The following is a 15,087-nucleotide window of genomic DNA, read 5'->3' as shown; positions in this document are numbered from 1 at the left end:
ATCAAGTCCACAGTACAACACCGAGAGCAACAATCAAACTCAACGGTTTATTTTCCTTTTCTGAGAAGACCAGCACGTCTAACCATTTGCAGAGGTCACAGCAATAGCTTGCACATTCTCCTCAACTATTCTAAGACGCTCAATGTTGTTCTGGTCTGGAGCTTAAACACTCGACCTCCCGCACGGCAGTGGGTCCGGTGCTCTACTATCTGAGCCAACCAGGAAACTGGTTAACAATTTTCTTATGTTAACGATTGCGGGGGAGGTCTGTGGAAGCATTTGGTCGTGTCAGCGGCAGCAGCTTTAAATAAACTTTCAAACTGAATACATTGACTAACGCGAAAACTAAACCTGAGGCCATGTAACTCATCATGAAGGCTGTCATACGAGATAAACAAGCACTACTCGTAAGTATGAAGTGTTTCGTTGATATACCTTCATTTCAGGGTAACTTTCAGAGTTTCATCGCAAAAGAAGGAGTCAAAAGCATCGAGGATTTACTGGAAAGTTTGTGTAAATCTTAACTGATGTTAGGTAATTGCATCTGTATTATCTGCATTCGTTGAAAAAAAAATATGTCTGCATTTTCGTGGTCGTTGTCGCAAATTACATCAAAATAGAAAACGTATTTCCCTCTCGTCAATTTTCGCATTTTGAAATTGTAAGCTTTGCTTTGCAGAAAAATCCCAGATCGACGGATTTTGGATTTTTTTCTTATTTAGAAGACTCCGTTCAATAACAGAAAAACAGGTCTAACGCGGAAATTAATCGACTGACTTCCTACGGAGAGGTCCACTAATTACCGATTGCGGAAAAAAGTTTACGAACGTAAATTTTTCGATGAGCACGTTCCACTGAACAAACGGAATTAGAAAAAGGCTACCCTGAACTCCACAACAGTTAGAGTCATCCGAAATGCTGCCTCACGAACTGCTCCAGGTCAAATTAATTTAGAACAAAAATAAAATACTATTGTTTTGGTCGTTAATTTCTCTTGACATTTGCGCGTGCTCTCACCTCGCTAAATGGTAAATGTTTACATTATTTGTTTTACGACGAAGACCAACAGATGTTTTGAAACCTTTGTTTTGCTTATCTTGTCCGGGTAATTCTTTATTTAGTGACATCAAGAGTTAATCATTTGGATTTTGCTTGTGGGAAACGGCAATAGATGATCCATGAGACGTGACGGCACGTTTCTTACACGTATTTTTTTCTTTGTCCCATGCTCGCAGCAAGACGAGAAACGTTTTCCTTTATTTCATTATCGATCTAAAAATTTGCAATCTTTCCTCTTCGATTTACCCCCTCGAAACCGTGATACGGACCGACTCACACATATGCACTAAGAAAAGCCTTACCTAGTGCATTAGAGAGTTCTCCTAAGCTGTGGGAGAGAGCATCGTAGCGCCGAATTTGAAGGCCTGGCGTTCGATTCCTCATGGGTACTCAGAATGTTTTCCTCGTTCCGCGTTTGTGACAAGACGAAGAACATCTGTCTCCTGTAGAATATCATGTTTTTTTTTTCATATTCAGATCTCTAAGATTAATACAAGTGTTTTAGAGAGCGATTTAAGTATCTTTGTGAGTTGAAAAATCCGCCATGTCAACAACTTTCGATATATTTCTGGTCTGCTTAATTGATTGCTGGATTGTTTTGCAATTAAGTTGCAGTTATCTATCACACAGAAATTATTGTCAAGGTACCGTGATTAAAGCGTCGGTCAGTTTTTTTTTCCGCGTCAAATAAAAAGGGGAAATCACGTTTACTTTAACACTTTCCCCTTATTCCTAGCGGTAAATTTAGCTATCTCCCGATAACTCGTGTTTTCCCACCGGGTAATCAGGATGCAATGTCCCCTTTTGTTTTATCGTCCTGGAACCAAATTAGCTAGACAAACTTCCATCCTTTCATATGAATTAAGATTCCGCTTTTTTATTTATTTTTTTTTCGGGGGGGATTAGGTAAAACTAACTTTCAAATGAAAAGTTATGAACGGTGCCTTATTTTGATATTCAACAATCATTCACGGAAGTTATGGTAAATAAAGGTGGATTAAGGTGTTGGTCAGTTTTTTTTCCGCATCAAATAAAAAAGGGGACATCACGTTTACTTTAACGCTCTCCCCTTGTTCCTAGCGGTAAATTTAGCTATCTCCCGATAACTCGTGCTTTCCCACCGGGTAGCAGGATGCAATGTCCCCTTTTGTTTTATCATCCTGGAACCAAATTAGCTTGACAAACTTCCATTCTTTCATATGAATTTCGATTCCGCTCTTTTCTTATTTCTTTTTCTTTTTTTTTTTTTGGGGGGGGGAGGGGGGGATTGGGTAAAACTAACTTGCTAATAAAAAGTTATGAACGATGCCTTATTTTGATTTTCAACAATCATTCACGGAAGTGGTGGTGAATAAAGGTGGATATTTACTCCGCCGCTTCGAGGCTAAGAAAGTATCCCCACTCCTACCGATAACGACGCAAATATTTGGTTTAGTATAAACCCCGAAAGAGCCCCTAAATTACCTTATTTCTGTCAATTTACCGAAAAAAGCTCAGAAATTAAACTTGGGACGCTCGAATTTGTCTCTTTGACAGTTTGGAGGAGGCCAATCAGAGAGCGAGAAAAGCACTATTTACTTGCGTGTTGTATACTAAAAAGGCTTCATACGAGTATGAAATAGACCATTTTGCGCAACTATGAGACAGAGCATACCGTTTACTGATTTCAAAATAATGCACTTTTCTTTGGGGCTAGCGTAAACGGACGTACGTGAAGTGAGTATTTCGTTAACGCTCTACGAGTAATTTTAAGTGCGCTGCAAGAAAGCACTCATGTCATTTCTACTAGAAGGTTGTTTTAAGTTTTCATTGCGGCTTATTCCATGAAACTTTAAGAAACTTGTTCTAACTACAATAACTGCGGCTAATCTAATGTTTGACGTGACTTTAGTAGGTTAGATATAAAAACCGCGAGACAGGTTTGTGTTTGAGGCGACCACTCTTTGTTTTTCTTTTGAAAATTTCTAACCTTTTTTAAATTACTTTTCGGAAAAAGGTCGCAAGCGCACTTTAGAGGTAAATAAGTGAATTTCTGCGGACATTTTCTCAGTAAATTTGTCAACCAAATCATTTCCTTTCGGAAAACTGGTCTGTCAATTTTTTATGAAAGTGGTCAAGGAGAGTTGCCAACTGAGAAAAAAGTTGCCACACTACTTAAATATACTTCCATGGAAACTTGTCTGTGAAAATTCGTGTTAAATTTCAGTCTAGAGCCTTAATTTCTGCGGTTTGTGTTGCGGATGTTTCAAGACGACGTGCAAGACAGCAATCTGGGTTTAAAAGTCTTAGCAGCTGCAAATAGCCCCAAAAGTTATTTATTGAGTTGCTGAGTAAAATATTTTTCCTCAACGAGGTGTTTTGTTTTTTGGAGTTCCCATCCATTTTAAAGCGTCCTTCCCCGCCACCTTAAAGACAGATATACAAAACTCAACATTGTATTGGTAGTGGGACGGGGGGGGGAGAGGGGAAGGGGTAGACACAAAAGCAGTAAGGTAGGGGAAAAAGCTATGCTTCCGAAGACCTTACTACTCACTGATTGTACGATCGCAAAATGAATGCATAGTTCATGTGAACAAAGAGAAAATTGGTCCCGCCTCAGTTTAGAAATTAAGGAGGGATTTTCATTCACCGATTTCGGTTTAAAAAAAATCTAGAAATTTCTACTTTTTTTCCCGCTATTGAACCAACGCTGACAAGTGAGATGTTTTGGTAAATCTTCAGACTTGACGGTTTAAATCTAGATCTTCTATTGCAAGCATTTGGAAAATTAGACGAAAAACAGAGTAAAAGCTCAGTGGATGTCATAGCATTTTTCCTCCAACTCTTATATAATTGATGAAATTTTGATCAAAAAGACTTGTTTTTCTACTTTAGACAAAAAATGAACAATTGAATGACATCTAAATAAGGTACCTGTTATAATTAGATAGATAGATGTATTAGTCGCATATTATTTAAATATGCATTAGAAAGATGCGACGAAACCGAAATACATTACATAGAATAGATTGATTTATTTACGAATCATTTTTGGCAAAACACGCATAGTGATCAGGATGAAATTATCAAATAAACCATTGCCGTAGTTTCCTTTTGAACAAAATACTCGGCTAGGGCATGATTTGTTTTTTCTTTTTTTTCTCTAATAAGATCGGTGCCCATGTACAGATCTGGAAAGTGACAGCGATTTGACCTTTTGTTTACTGTGTTTCACAAAACTGTAAGCGAACAAAAACACATAGTACCTTGCCAGCCAGTCCAGTGGAAGGTTTATATTTTATTGATAAACGTTTACCCCAAAATTAACTCAAGAAGCTTGAGATAAAACCTCTCGAAAATATTATCAATGGATAAACTTGGTTTTGAGCCTAATGAATTATGTGCATAATTTACTGTCGCTTGAGTAGGCGCGCAATTTCACTCGTTTATACAACTTATTTCGAATTTGATTCTGAATTTAACAATACCAGTGATAAATTAGGGCATACGCTCTCGTTTCACGATGCAAAAAACATATTAATACATATTTGACATTTAATCTCTGCGTAAAAGTCAATCGCACTTTTCTAGAGTCGCCAAAACTTGCCATTTTTGTTAGTAAAAGTGATAGACATTTCTAAATTATAACATCCGCTGTTGAGCTCGGTAAACAATAGGACATTTAACAGAAAGTAAATAGATAGAGATGAAATAGGGGTACATTATGGTTATCCTAGAAGCACATTGCCTTTATTGCTCATATCAGCCATTCAATTTAAAGAAGCTTGTAATTCCAAATTTGAAGTGTTCTTTGGGTCACGATGCATGTCAAACGTATCAAAATTTTTTTTTTTTTTTTTACTGTCCTCTCAACATGACAAGAATTCATCACTCTTTTAATATTTCTGATATTTCCATCAAAGCCAATTCTTAATTCAGGTTTGTTAAAAATTTTTAAATTAATGGGTAGTTTGTTTTAGGGTGAGAAACTCATTAGTCACAAAGAATCAAATATTATTTTCTACAGATATTACGCGAGAAATCTTTACATAACCAAAAATGAAAAGTAAACATTGGAAAAATTTTAATTAATTGAAAAAAAATAGCAGTTCAAGTTTACTAGCATTACAATTTTGTGCAAATCTTAATGCGGATTTGTATCGGAAACCGAACATTTCTTAAAGACGCGCGGTCTTTCTCAATCCTCTGCCTTGTTTATCTATTTATTTACTTATCTATTTACGTATTTATATATAGACTTATTTATTTATTGTTCTATTTTATTTATTCATTTATTTTTCATTGCCTTTCCTTCTGGCAGCTTGTTCGCAATTGAGTAAACGGTCGCTTGTCAACGTAACGAATAAATTCATGACTTAGTTCTTCATCATTGGCAGAAAAGATGACACACTTAAAAGCATTATTATTGACCGTGGGCCGTGAAATGTTAAAAATATTAACAAGCGCAATTCAGGGTTGGGAATAATAAGTGTTGACATGGTCGCCTAGGGAATTTCAAGCGTCTCTTGCATTCAATTAGGAAGAAAAATGGGAACTTACTGACCAAAAGACACCGACATCTCCTCTCTTTGCGTCTCTGGTCCTCCTTTCTTTAATTCTCTGACAGCACGGGCAGCTGGCTCGGAGATGTAAAGTACAATCGAAATGAGTTTCTTCGCGGCATCCCGTGAAAACATCGATTTCCTCAGTGAATAGTTTAATTTCAAAACATCCAGCCTCTTTTGTGAATCACCCACGATCGAATGACTTAGTTTGGGGCAAGATACCAGTGCAAATTTGGGACGAAAAATAGACTTCAGCTGCTCTTCAACGAATGGTAAGCGAACACGAATTATTATAAACCGATGTTTGTCTTGTCCGTTGTCGCATTCGACGAGAAAAAAAAAAAAAGCAGTGTGTAAATCTGGTTATACGAAAATTTATCTAGAAACCGTTGTCAAAAATTGGTGGAAAAAAGTTCATTTCGTATATCTTTAATCAACTAACTTATCGCAAAACGAAGAGTAAAGTTAATGTAATTTGAAAAATTGAAATGTGTTGGTGTTTTGTTAGTCAAATTGCGCCGCATTAAAAAGAAAAAAGTTGGCAGTTCGGGTGACGAAAGGAGAGTAGACATTTTCTTTCAAAACAAACAAACTAGCTAAGTTTGAAATGGAAGATATAAGATATGTGCACTTGTTTTCTCCCAGGCCCTGTTTTTGTATTAAGCTTCATCTAAGCTTTAATCTGTTGTTCCTTTGAGAATCCTTTCAGCAAATGCAAAGTTTAAACCGGAATACCCAAATAGCGCACGCAAACCTGTTTTGTTTGGATAAGATTATGAAACAAGTCTTCCTCAAACGTGCTTTCCACTTGATCCTCCGTGGGATATAAAACTAATGTCTCTTCTTAATATTTTTCGTGTAAGATTGCTCTGTTTTGTTAATTACGTCGATGCTGAGTCAATGTTTAACAAGGCGGCGAAGAAAAGCAAAATTGATTTCCTAAATTAACGGCTCAATATCAAGGTATAAAATTGTTAAGGGCAGAATATTTTTAGCCGAGAGGATAAAAAAAAAACTCTGTGGTGGTCCTCTCAACCAAATATGACTCAGTATCGAGCGCGTTTTGATAAATTACCCAGATCTGAAATTGAAGATAAAACGTTTCGTTGACCGTGATCAAGGCTTGCGGAATTGTTCAAGTTATTTTAGGGGACTGTTTTAAACCTAAGGCATGACAATTTTTTAATCCTTAATCGATGGATTTACTGATTAAAGTTGAAAAAAAAAAACAACAAAAACATATAAGACGTGCGTGTATACAGTAGAGTACTGCGCATGCGTCGGTCTCCCGGTAAATCATGTCAGATATTCATGCTCAAATTGACGCTCGTTTTGTGACTGTAATTCCTCACTAGCAGTCTTCAGTTCTGAATATTTTATGGGGGTGATGTTAGTAACTATTCAAATTCCTGGATTTCCTCTGAAGCTATATGCTATATCAGTTAATTTTTTTTATTTCTGCTCATCTTGCTCAGGAAATGCCGACCCCAATTTACGTGCGAGGCTACATATGCACATGTGATTTTATTGGCTCGGAATTCCAAACTTATAGTTTCGTAGCATAAATGGTAGACGCACTAATTTCACTCAAACGTGACAAAAACATAAGCAACTTTTTGGTTAGAAGTTCATTTCAAACCAGTGACCAACGTGGAACTTTCAAATGCGCTCGCTCACGATACACAACTTGTCCTTTCATTCATAACGCAGAGAAAAATTACACGGCACCTGGGCGGTGCAGTTTCGAATACCATTGAATCATCAATAATTTCTTGCAATTTCTTTCACTAAAGTTCTTATTTTTTATGATTTTATTCTTTAATGTTATATGTGACAAAAAATGTTTATGCCACTCATCTCTGATTTAGTGCTCATCTTGCTTGGAAAATTTTGGCCCAAATTCCTATTCAGCGGACGTTCAAAATAACAAAACATTTTTAAGAATCGGGGTGTCCGTATTCAAATTTGACAACCTCATTCCCAGAATCTTTTCCTTTCCTTACGATGTCTCTTATCGTTCGGTAAATTCAGTTTAAATTCCATGAATACATAGAAGTCGTAAAGAATATATACTTCTGCGCAAGGCAATGACTGCAAACATAAATATTCTCCTTTACTGCTTTACAAATGATCTACAATCGCAGTTTATTATACACAGTCTAAACGTGGTAAAAAAATATGTATATTCATAATGGAATAAAAAAATTGATTTAATATGCACGAACTCACTATCGTAAAAGTTTAGAGGGAGATAAAAGAAGCAACCGTTAAAGACGTGAGGAAAAAACAGATTTTAAACCAGAAGTAATGGACATAATAAAGATGGAAAATGTGAGCCTCGGGCTCCCGCCTCGTGGCCGACACAGAACCAGTGCTTTTATATCCCACGGAGTGTAGCGGCCTAGTTTTCCGAGACCAACGGTCAAGGCCAGACCTTGCATGTTATTATATTTCTGTAATCCTCACAACGCCTCATTTCTGAATCTAAACCGGTGTCAACTGCGACTTTCAAGGAACGAGCCCCTGGCATGGTAACTATGGTGTACTCCTGGGAAAGAAACTATGCTCTGTAAATACCTCGCTACAGCCAGGAGTAGAAATTAAGAACCGGCTAAATGTCAGGAAATTGTCGGAGGATAGAGAAAGTTTCACTTGATTGAAATGCTATCCGTAAGGTGGAGATAGATAGGGACAGAGCAATCCACTTAACTCGTGTTTAAACTTCATTTGACTTCACTAGTATTCAGCAAAAGGAAGGTTCGGGACCTGAGAGGATATTTCGTTTATAAAAACCGTACAATTTTTAATAATTTTTTAGTCTTCAAAATGTGTTCGGCTCTACCTACGACAATTTTTTGCCTCCGTGATGCATCAGCCACTTGTGTGCCAACAAATTGTCTTTTTATATTAAATTATAGCCGTTTATTTGCCTGTCCAGACCACCTGTCTTTCATCTTTCATGGCTGTGGGGTTGTTTTCCGTTTAAGCGGACTCAGTGATTTGAATGTTTCAACACAAAGATGTAATTTGGCTCGTTAATAGATCATTCTGTTTCGCCTTTTAAGACGCTTTCGAAAATTTTCTATGCAGCACTGTAGCTTGCTGTCTCACATGATATGGTGTTATATAATTTTTGGGCTGGTAAATCATCAACACAGATAACGAGGTTAATGGAGGTGTTTACTTTCTTCTGATTGGTTCCTAACTACCAGGTTCTTTTCTCGACAGTTTTAGTGATTATACAATGTTTTCCTTAAAATGGCGAGCTGGTAAAAAAGAGCTGTTAGGTTTAATTTTGGAATGATGATACATTCGATCAAGATTTTGCTTGGTCCACTTTGTGAAGGATGGAATCCGCAAAAAGACCCAGTATGAGAAGATTCTTTTTTTATGGGTAAGCTGATTTTAGGAACGAAAATGCTGCACGGTAGACTAGCTGTCAGGGTGTTGTTTGCTTTATTTTTTTCCTTTTTTGAAAGATGTAAGGCGCTAAAATGCCCTATGTTCTATTCATCCTGTGTTCAACTTAGAAAAGAAAAATACCTTCATCGAGTGGGCTCCGTTACAAAGAGTAATTTTTCTTTCTACTCGGCAGGCTATCTATTGTTGAAGTAAGAAAATATGGCATACGTCTATTTCCTGTAAACAAAGAGAAGATGAAGTGTTCTGCTTTTCTAGTCGTAACATACAGTGACGAAAAAATTTAAATACTGTCGAAGCAACACAATGTAATAAATGCTGCGAGAATGAAAAAGTGCGACGTCGTAAAACGTACCAGTCGGATAAGATTTTGCTGATAATATTGCTTTGTTTTTCTCAATCAAAGGGAGCACTTACTGGGGCTTGAAGATCTTTTAGTTGGAGGAAATGCAAATCTGGATTTACTCGGTAAGCGGAGAAACTATCGGTCATGTTTTCAATATTACCAATCGATGTTCACCTGTGTATGTGAATAGCAGAATTTTTTTGGCAAGAGCAGCAATCTGAATTCCCGTAAACCACAGCCGAATTGTAGTCGGGGAAAATTGTTCCGTTGAAAAGTAACGACGATTTTCCAAGCGATAATGAAAACAAAAGTTTGAATGTCATAAAAAAAAAAGCACTTTCCTGTTCAATGAAATTAAGAATACACATAAAAATTTAAGGCGCTTCCTCCTTAACCAGCAATTTCAATTTCACACCACTCTTATCTTCCCTCTACGATCATTTCATTACAACCTTAAGATTCACAACCTTTGTGGGATGTATCTTTTATCAAACAATTTCAGTTCAGATCTGAATGGAGAACTTCGCCTACAGCAAATACCATCTCTTTCAACACTGCTCTTTTTCCCCGAAATTGCATTTTTAATTATTCAAAACGTTCCACAGACTGCTAATTGCGGGATCGCTGTCCATATCGCTGCAGATGTCGAGAATTTTTTGTAACAAAATAATAACAAAATGATGTCTTCGGAATAATATCCGCGAAATCTAATTTATTAAACACCTGCAAGTCTTAAACCCAATTCGCATTTTACTTTTTTAAAATAGTCTTGAAAAAAAACCACGTTTATTAAAATGCAGTTCTGTCACACTAAATTGCGAATTGCGTGGTCTAATATTTTTATTCTCGTAGGTTTTTATAACCGTATGGTATGGATGTTTGAATGTTGTGTACTGCCTAGCAATACAGCCGCCCTCTTCTTCCGGGACAACCGCTTTCACGCAGAGGACGGTCGTATCAGTTACACCAACAATATCAGGTAAAATGTCATTAAAATTTACAGTTACAGAAAATATTATTCTCTCCGCAACGATGAAAAGTTGAGACGGTTGCATCTTCATGCATTATTTATCACTTGCTTTTACATGGTTTTTGTTAAAGTAGTTAATCTTGAGACATCACTTTGACACCAAGAGTCAAGTATATCGATTTACATACTGTTTTTCGTCGGTGGCTCTCATCTGTTTGACCTGGGGGGAGTAAATATGTTTTAATGCCTTTCGATGTTAATAAGCGGCCAAAACAGGGAGCTTGTCCGATTTAATTGAAATAGTGATCGTAAAAACTTACCGGCTTATTCTTTAGATGTTTTTCTTATTTGGATACATAATGTGTAGCAGTATATAAATAGTTCTTCTGAGTTCGCCGATTGGCTGGCTCGGAGATTATTAGCAAAGTACCACTCAGCTCGGAGAACAGACAGAAGTATAAAATGGCTCTTGTATTTCATAGGGTATTAGACGGAAAATGTGTTCGTTAACAGAGCTCACAAAAGATACAAAAATGACAGCAAAGTTTGGTTTGATTGCGTAGCATAGAAATTTTGATGTAAAAAAAAAACAAAGATCGTTAAAGAGCAGATGGAGAGCGCTATCGAAGTGGGAGACGTAACTTAAAATGTGTTAAATTAGTTGCACTAATTGATGAAGCAACAGAAACCTTCAAAAGTCTTACCTTTCAGCAGCGAAGAGAAACGAGAGCTTTTCAAACAATGAGACTGTTGAGCACAAATAAGTATTGCTCGAGGAAAAATTCATCAGTCTAATTTCCGACCATCTATCAGTAAAATGACAGAAATTAAGAATTCGTTTAGTGCACTAGCTATTGAAATTATCCGATGTATACCAAAACAATATTTACCTCAGTGTCTATTAAAATATCACCTCCTCGCCGGTAAATAATGTTATATTTAAATATGAATGTGGTAGAGAGACATAAAATGTTTTCAAGAAGCGAATGTTGGATATGAACTACATTAGGGTTATTATCATAAGTAACTTTAATGGGCCCCTATCAAATTTTTCGAAAAATACGGATTTAGATGGTGACATTTAAAAAGCCACGCAATCAGTTTTGGCTGTTCGTACTTTCGTTATGTGGCCTTATTTCCAGAAAATTATTAACCTTGGTGCACCTGCAGAATGTATTTTCAAAACCATTGTAAACTACTAAATTCAGTTTGGCTAAAGTCCATCGCAAGGTGTTGTTAGGCGCATTGGAGAATATTTATGTGGAGATTGTGCTAGATAAATGCGTCATCATGGATCGTTATGATCACTATCCTAGTGGATTCGAAAACCTCCGTTTTTGATGAGGGTGGTGTTCAGGTGGTGTGGACAGTACGGTTGAAACTTAGCCCGAATCAAGGAGATAACTACAATGTATTAGTATTCGTGTAGAGGGTAGCTCACAAGATCTAACTGTTAATTCTTCCCTTTAGCTGCTACGCATTTCCCAGCAAACTGTCACCTTTTTTAATGTTGTCCTCCGATTTAAATGGTATTTTGTTTCAAATTTCAGTGGACACTTCGATAGTTACCGCAAGGGCAGCGCCAACTCCTGTGAGATCAAGTGTTTCAGCCTCAGCTTCACTTCAAACAGAAGTAACTACCAACAAGGCATACACCCTTCCCGCTACCGAACCTCGTCCTGAAACAGAGATTACGCAGGCCAAGCCTCATACTGAAGGAGAGGCGCGGGCAGAAGGCGAGTCAACTGCAATAAGTGAACAAGCAGGAGAATCCGAACCATATGTAGAACCAGAGACGTGGCCGGAGCCAGGGCCAAGATGGAGTGAGGCCTTTGAAAAATGGAGGGCAGCTTGGTACATTCATGTCTATTTCTTCGCTATCGCTTTCCTCGCCATTGGATCTTATGCTGGTTATTACGTCATCTTGAACATTTACGACGGCTTAAGAGGAAAATACCTTAGTGTTTGTTTAAACGGTATGGTTCTGCTGTTTGGTACAACCAGGGCCTTTGTGCTGTTTTTGGATCCGTATCATCAAGGGAGCTTAATAAAGGCTCTTTTCACAATGCGCCTGTTATGGTCCATCGGCGGCCCTTGTCTCACCGCCTCTGACTCCCTCATAATTTTGGCCCTGGTAGAGACCGCTCGTGTGTCCATTGCGCCTCCAAGATTTCAGAGGCTCGAAACAATTTCGATCGTGATTGCATTCCATTTTGTTCTCGTTATCGTTTCAGACACAATCGTTTCTATTTACATGGAAGCAAAAATCATGATTTTACTCTGTCAGTTATTCTTCTCCGTTTGGGGGATTACGTTAGGTGCCGGATACGCAAACCTCGCGTACAAACTCGACAAGCAACTCTTCAGTCATAAACAGATCAAGGAAAAGGGAGATAAAGTATATATATTTCTCATTTACGCCTCTGCCGCGGCAAATTTTTTCATTTGCGGCGTTATGATCTACACCGCAGTGGGTGTTTTTGGTGTGTATACAGACATTGAATTCGTGGACGCCTGGCACTGGTGGACGTTGCAAACGTTATTTCGCACTGGGGAAGTTATAACCTGCGTCTTGATTTTCACGGTTAGCGCCAAGAGATCACGAGTAAAGCAAGCTGCAGATGAAGTTTCTGAGTTTGATTCTCGGTCACAAACGTTTGATTCGATAGACGGATGTTCCGCGTTTCGAAAAGTTCGATCGTTTTTTGACAGATGTAGAAAACGGGCAACGATCTCTGATATCGCAGATGTCTTTAAGGATGATTCAGAGACAATTGTGGTGGTCAGTAGAAGTAGTTTTAAAAAGAGAACTGCTGGTAAAGGCAACGATGAAGATGATGTCCTTCCCCCTGTTTTCGAAGCATTTCAAGAGAGGGACAGGGGGAGAAGGCAAGATTTGTTTTCTCATATGCGTGAGGTAACTGTCGAAAATCAAATTGCGCAGCTCGACGCGATGGCTCCAGCGGTTGCTCCTAGACCAAGGAGGGGTCGAAGACAGAGTTTATTTTCTGCCATGCATGAAGCTAGCATAAACAGCGCTATTTCCTCGTTTGCTCAGCAAATAACTGAAGCCAGCGAAGAACCCATGAAATGTGAGTCTTTCGAAACAGATGGGGAGCTTAACGAGGAGCCAAAACCTCTCCCTCGAAGAGGCCGGCGGACTAACGTTTTCTCGAATCTTCCGGAAACAAAACCGGAGAGGAAAAATCCTCGTCAAGGCATGATGGAAGATATTGTTGAGGAATCAACTGTTTACGAAGGGGAGGGTGAATCGATTAGGAGACGCCCACCACTATTGAAAATGCGGAGTTCAGACAGAATGCGTCAGTTAATTAATACTTGGCTCTCGCGAACTAAAGGTTCTTCCGATGAACCGAAAGACATTGCCGAGGAAGAGGAACCAAAAATTGAAAGAGATGAGAATTCTGCGACAGATTCCCTTCCTACAGAAAACTGTTGATGACCTTGTAACTAACTTGCTTGTAAAAAGCCATCTTTTTGGGTTCCTTGTGAATAATGCACAAGCCTTCAAAGCATTTGAAACATCCCTGTACCTCTTTTAAAGAGCAGTTTTCGACGTAGATCGTCTTTAGTACCACTGAATACATCTCTTCCTGTTCCTTTTTGATTCACATAATATCTCTTCACAATAAAATTGTGGAAATCTTGTGTTTCGTATCTTGCAGCATTAAGACTGAAATATTTAGCTCATGCTTTTGTTTACTGAATTATTAGAGTCTGTTTGTTTGTTTGGTTGCTTTGCTTTGCTGCAGCAGTTTTTCTTTCAAAGAGTTGGAGGGTGGAGGGGTGCTTAAGGTGGTTCTTTAGTAGAGTCAAAGCAGCCCAAAACACAGCCAGGTTGGATAAAAGAAAAGCGCACATTTTGTGACATTATAAGAAAACAGAGGGAGGGGGAATGATAAATTTTTAAGGAAGCAAGAATTCCCATTGCAGCATATAACTGCGCAACAAGGAGCCAGTATAGATAATAAAATACAATATAAAATAAAAAAATAGAAAACTAGAAAATTTCTCCTGCATGGCTCTTTGATAAAAAGCCGTAAGGCCCTGTCGAGCCAATCAAATAGACCTTATGAAAAAAATTTTTATCCTACTGAAGCCAATCTCGTCAACGTTAAAAAGACTCAAATCATATCAGTCCACACTCAATCACAAAGAATTATAGCCCCTTCATTGATTCTAAGTGATAAACATTCCTAAATGAAGTGTTTCAACTACGCCATGTTCTATGTTGTTCCTGTTTTAGAACCATAATCTCAGCAATGATTAATTCAAAGTTAGTAATAATAGTTTTTCTATTAATCAAAATATACAGAGAAAAATAACCGGCTAGTCTCTACTTTGCCTTTGATAGATCCAGTAGTTATTCAAGAATATTTTTAGCAATATTCATTGATTAAGATTTTCTCTATAAAGCTCGTTGTAACACTGTGCGATTTTTGGCTATTGTACCGTGAGTAAGCTTTAATACGTAAGAGAAACTGAAACATGAATTTGGCAAGTAGAGACAAAATACTTTAGGTGAATAAAACATCAAATGTGTTGCTTGATTAGAATTTTTGGGTTGGGTTAAGAGATATTAATATACTTTGAAAGAAACCCAGCTGTGGACGTCATAAAGTTCCTTACACGACCGTTACGGCGTACAGAAAAAGGAAAAAAGTCGTAATTGATTATTAATTTATGTACGTACAAAGTTCACATTTAGAGTTTAAGTGAAACATTAT

General features: G+C 37.7%; 1 protein-coding gene across 4 annotated transcripts; it reads left to right on the top strand.

Annotated features, from left to right (window-relative positions):
* Positions 1-337: 337 nt before the first annotated feature.
* Positions 338-14,609, top strand: LOC131795879 (uncharacterized). 4 transcript variants are annotated; one of them, XM_059113477.2, is made up of 5 exons: positions 389-407; positions 8,832-8,997; positions 9,430-9,491; positions 10,222-10,348; positions 11,890-14,608. In XM_059113477.2, the coding sequence occupies exons 3-5, from the start codon at positions 9,471-9,473 to the stop codon at positions 13,797-13,799; spliced, it is 2,058 nt and encodes a 685-aa protein (XP_058969460.2). In that variant the 5' UTR covers positions 389-407; positions 8,832-8,997; positions 9,430-9,470; the 3' UTR covers positions 13,800-14,608. The 4 variants fall into 4 exon arrangements, with proteins under 4 accessions (XP_058969461.2, XP_058969460.2, XP_058969458.2 ...); XM_059113478.2 differs by lacking the exon at positions 8,832-8,997 and having other exon boundaries at positions 338-407; XM_059113475.2 differs by lacking the exons at positions 389-407; positions 8,832-8,997 and adding an exon at positions 5,497-5,875.
* The last annotated feature ends 478 nt before the right edge of the window (positions 14,610-15,087 follow it).

Source organism: Pocillopora verrucosa, chromosome 7 (assembly GCF_036669915.1).
Source record: "Pocillopora verrucosa isolate sample1 chromosome 7, ASM3666991v2, whole genome shotgun sequence".
In the NCBI taxonomy this organism is placed as follows: Eukaryota; Metazoa; Cnidaria; class Anthozoa; order Scleractinia; family Pocilloporidae; genus Pocillopora; species Pocillopora verrucosa.
The sequence above is the reverse complement of the archived record's forward strand: the minus strand, read 5'-3'. Positions and strand labels throughout refer to the sequence as shown.

Coding starts and splice junctions, on each gene's coding strand:
- LOC131795879 (XM_059113478.2), top strand. CDS start 9,471: ATGCAAATCTGGATTTACTCG. Junction 9,492..10,221: donor TGCAAATCTGGATTTACTCG/GTAAGCGGAGAA, acceptor TTATTCTCGTAG/GTTTTTATAACCGTATGGTA. Junction 10,349..11,889: donor AGTTACACCAACAATATCAG/GTAAAATGTCAT, acceptor TTCAAATTTCAG/TGGACACTTCGATAGTTACC.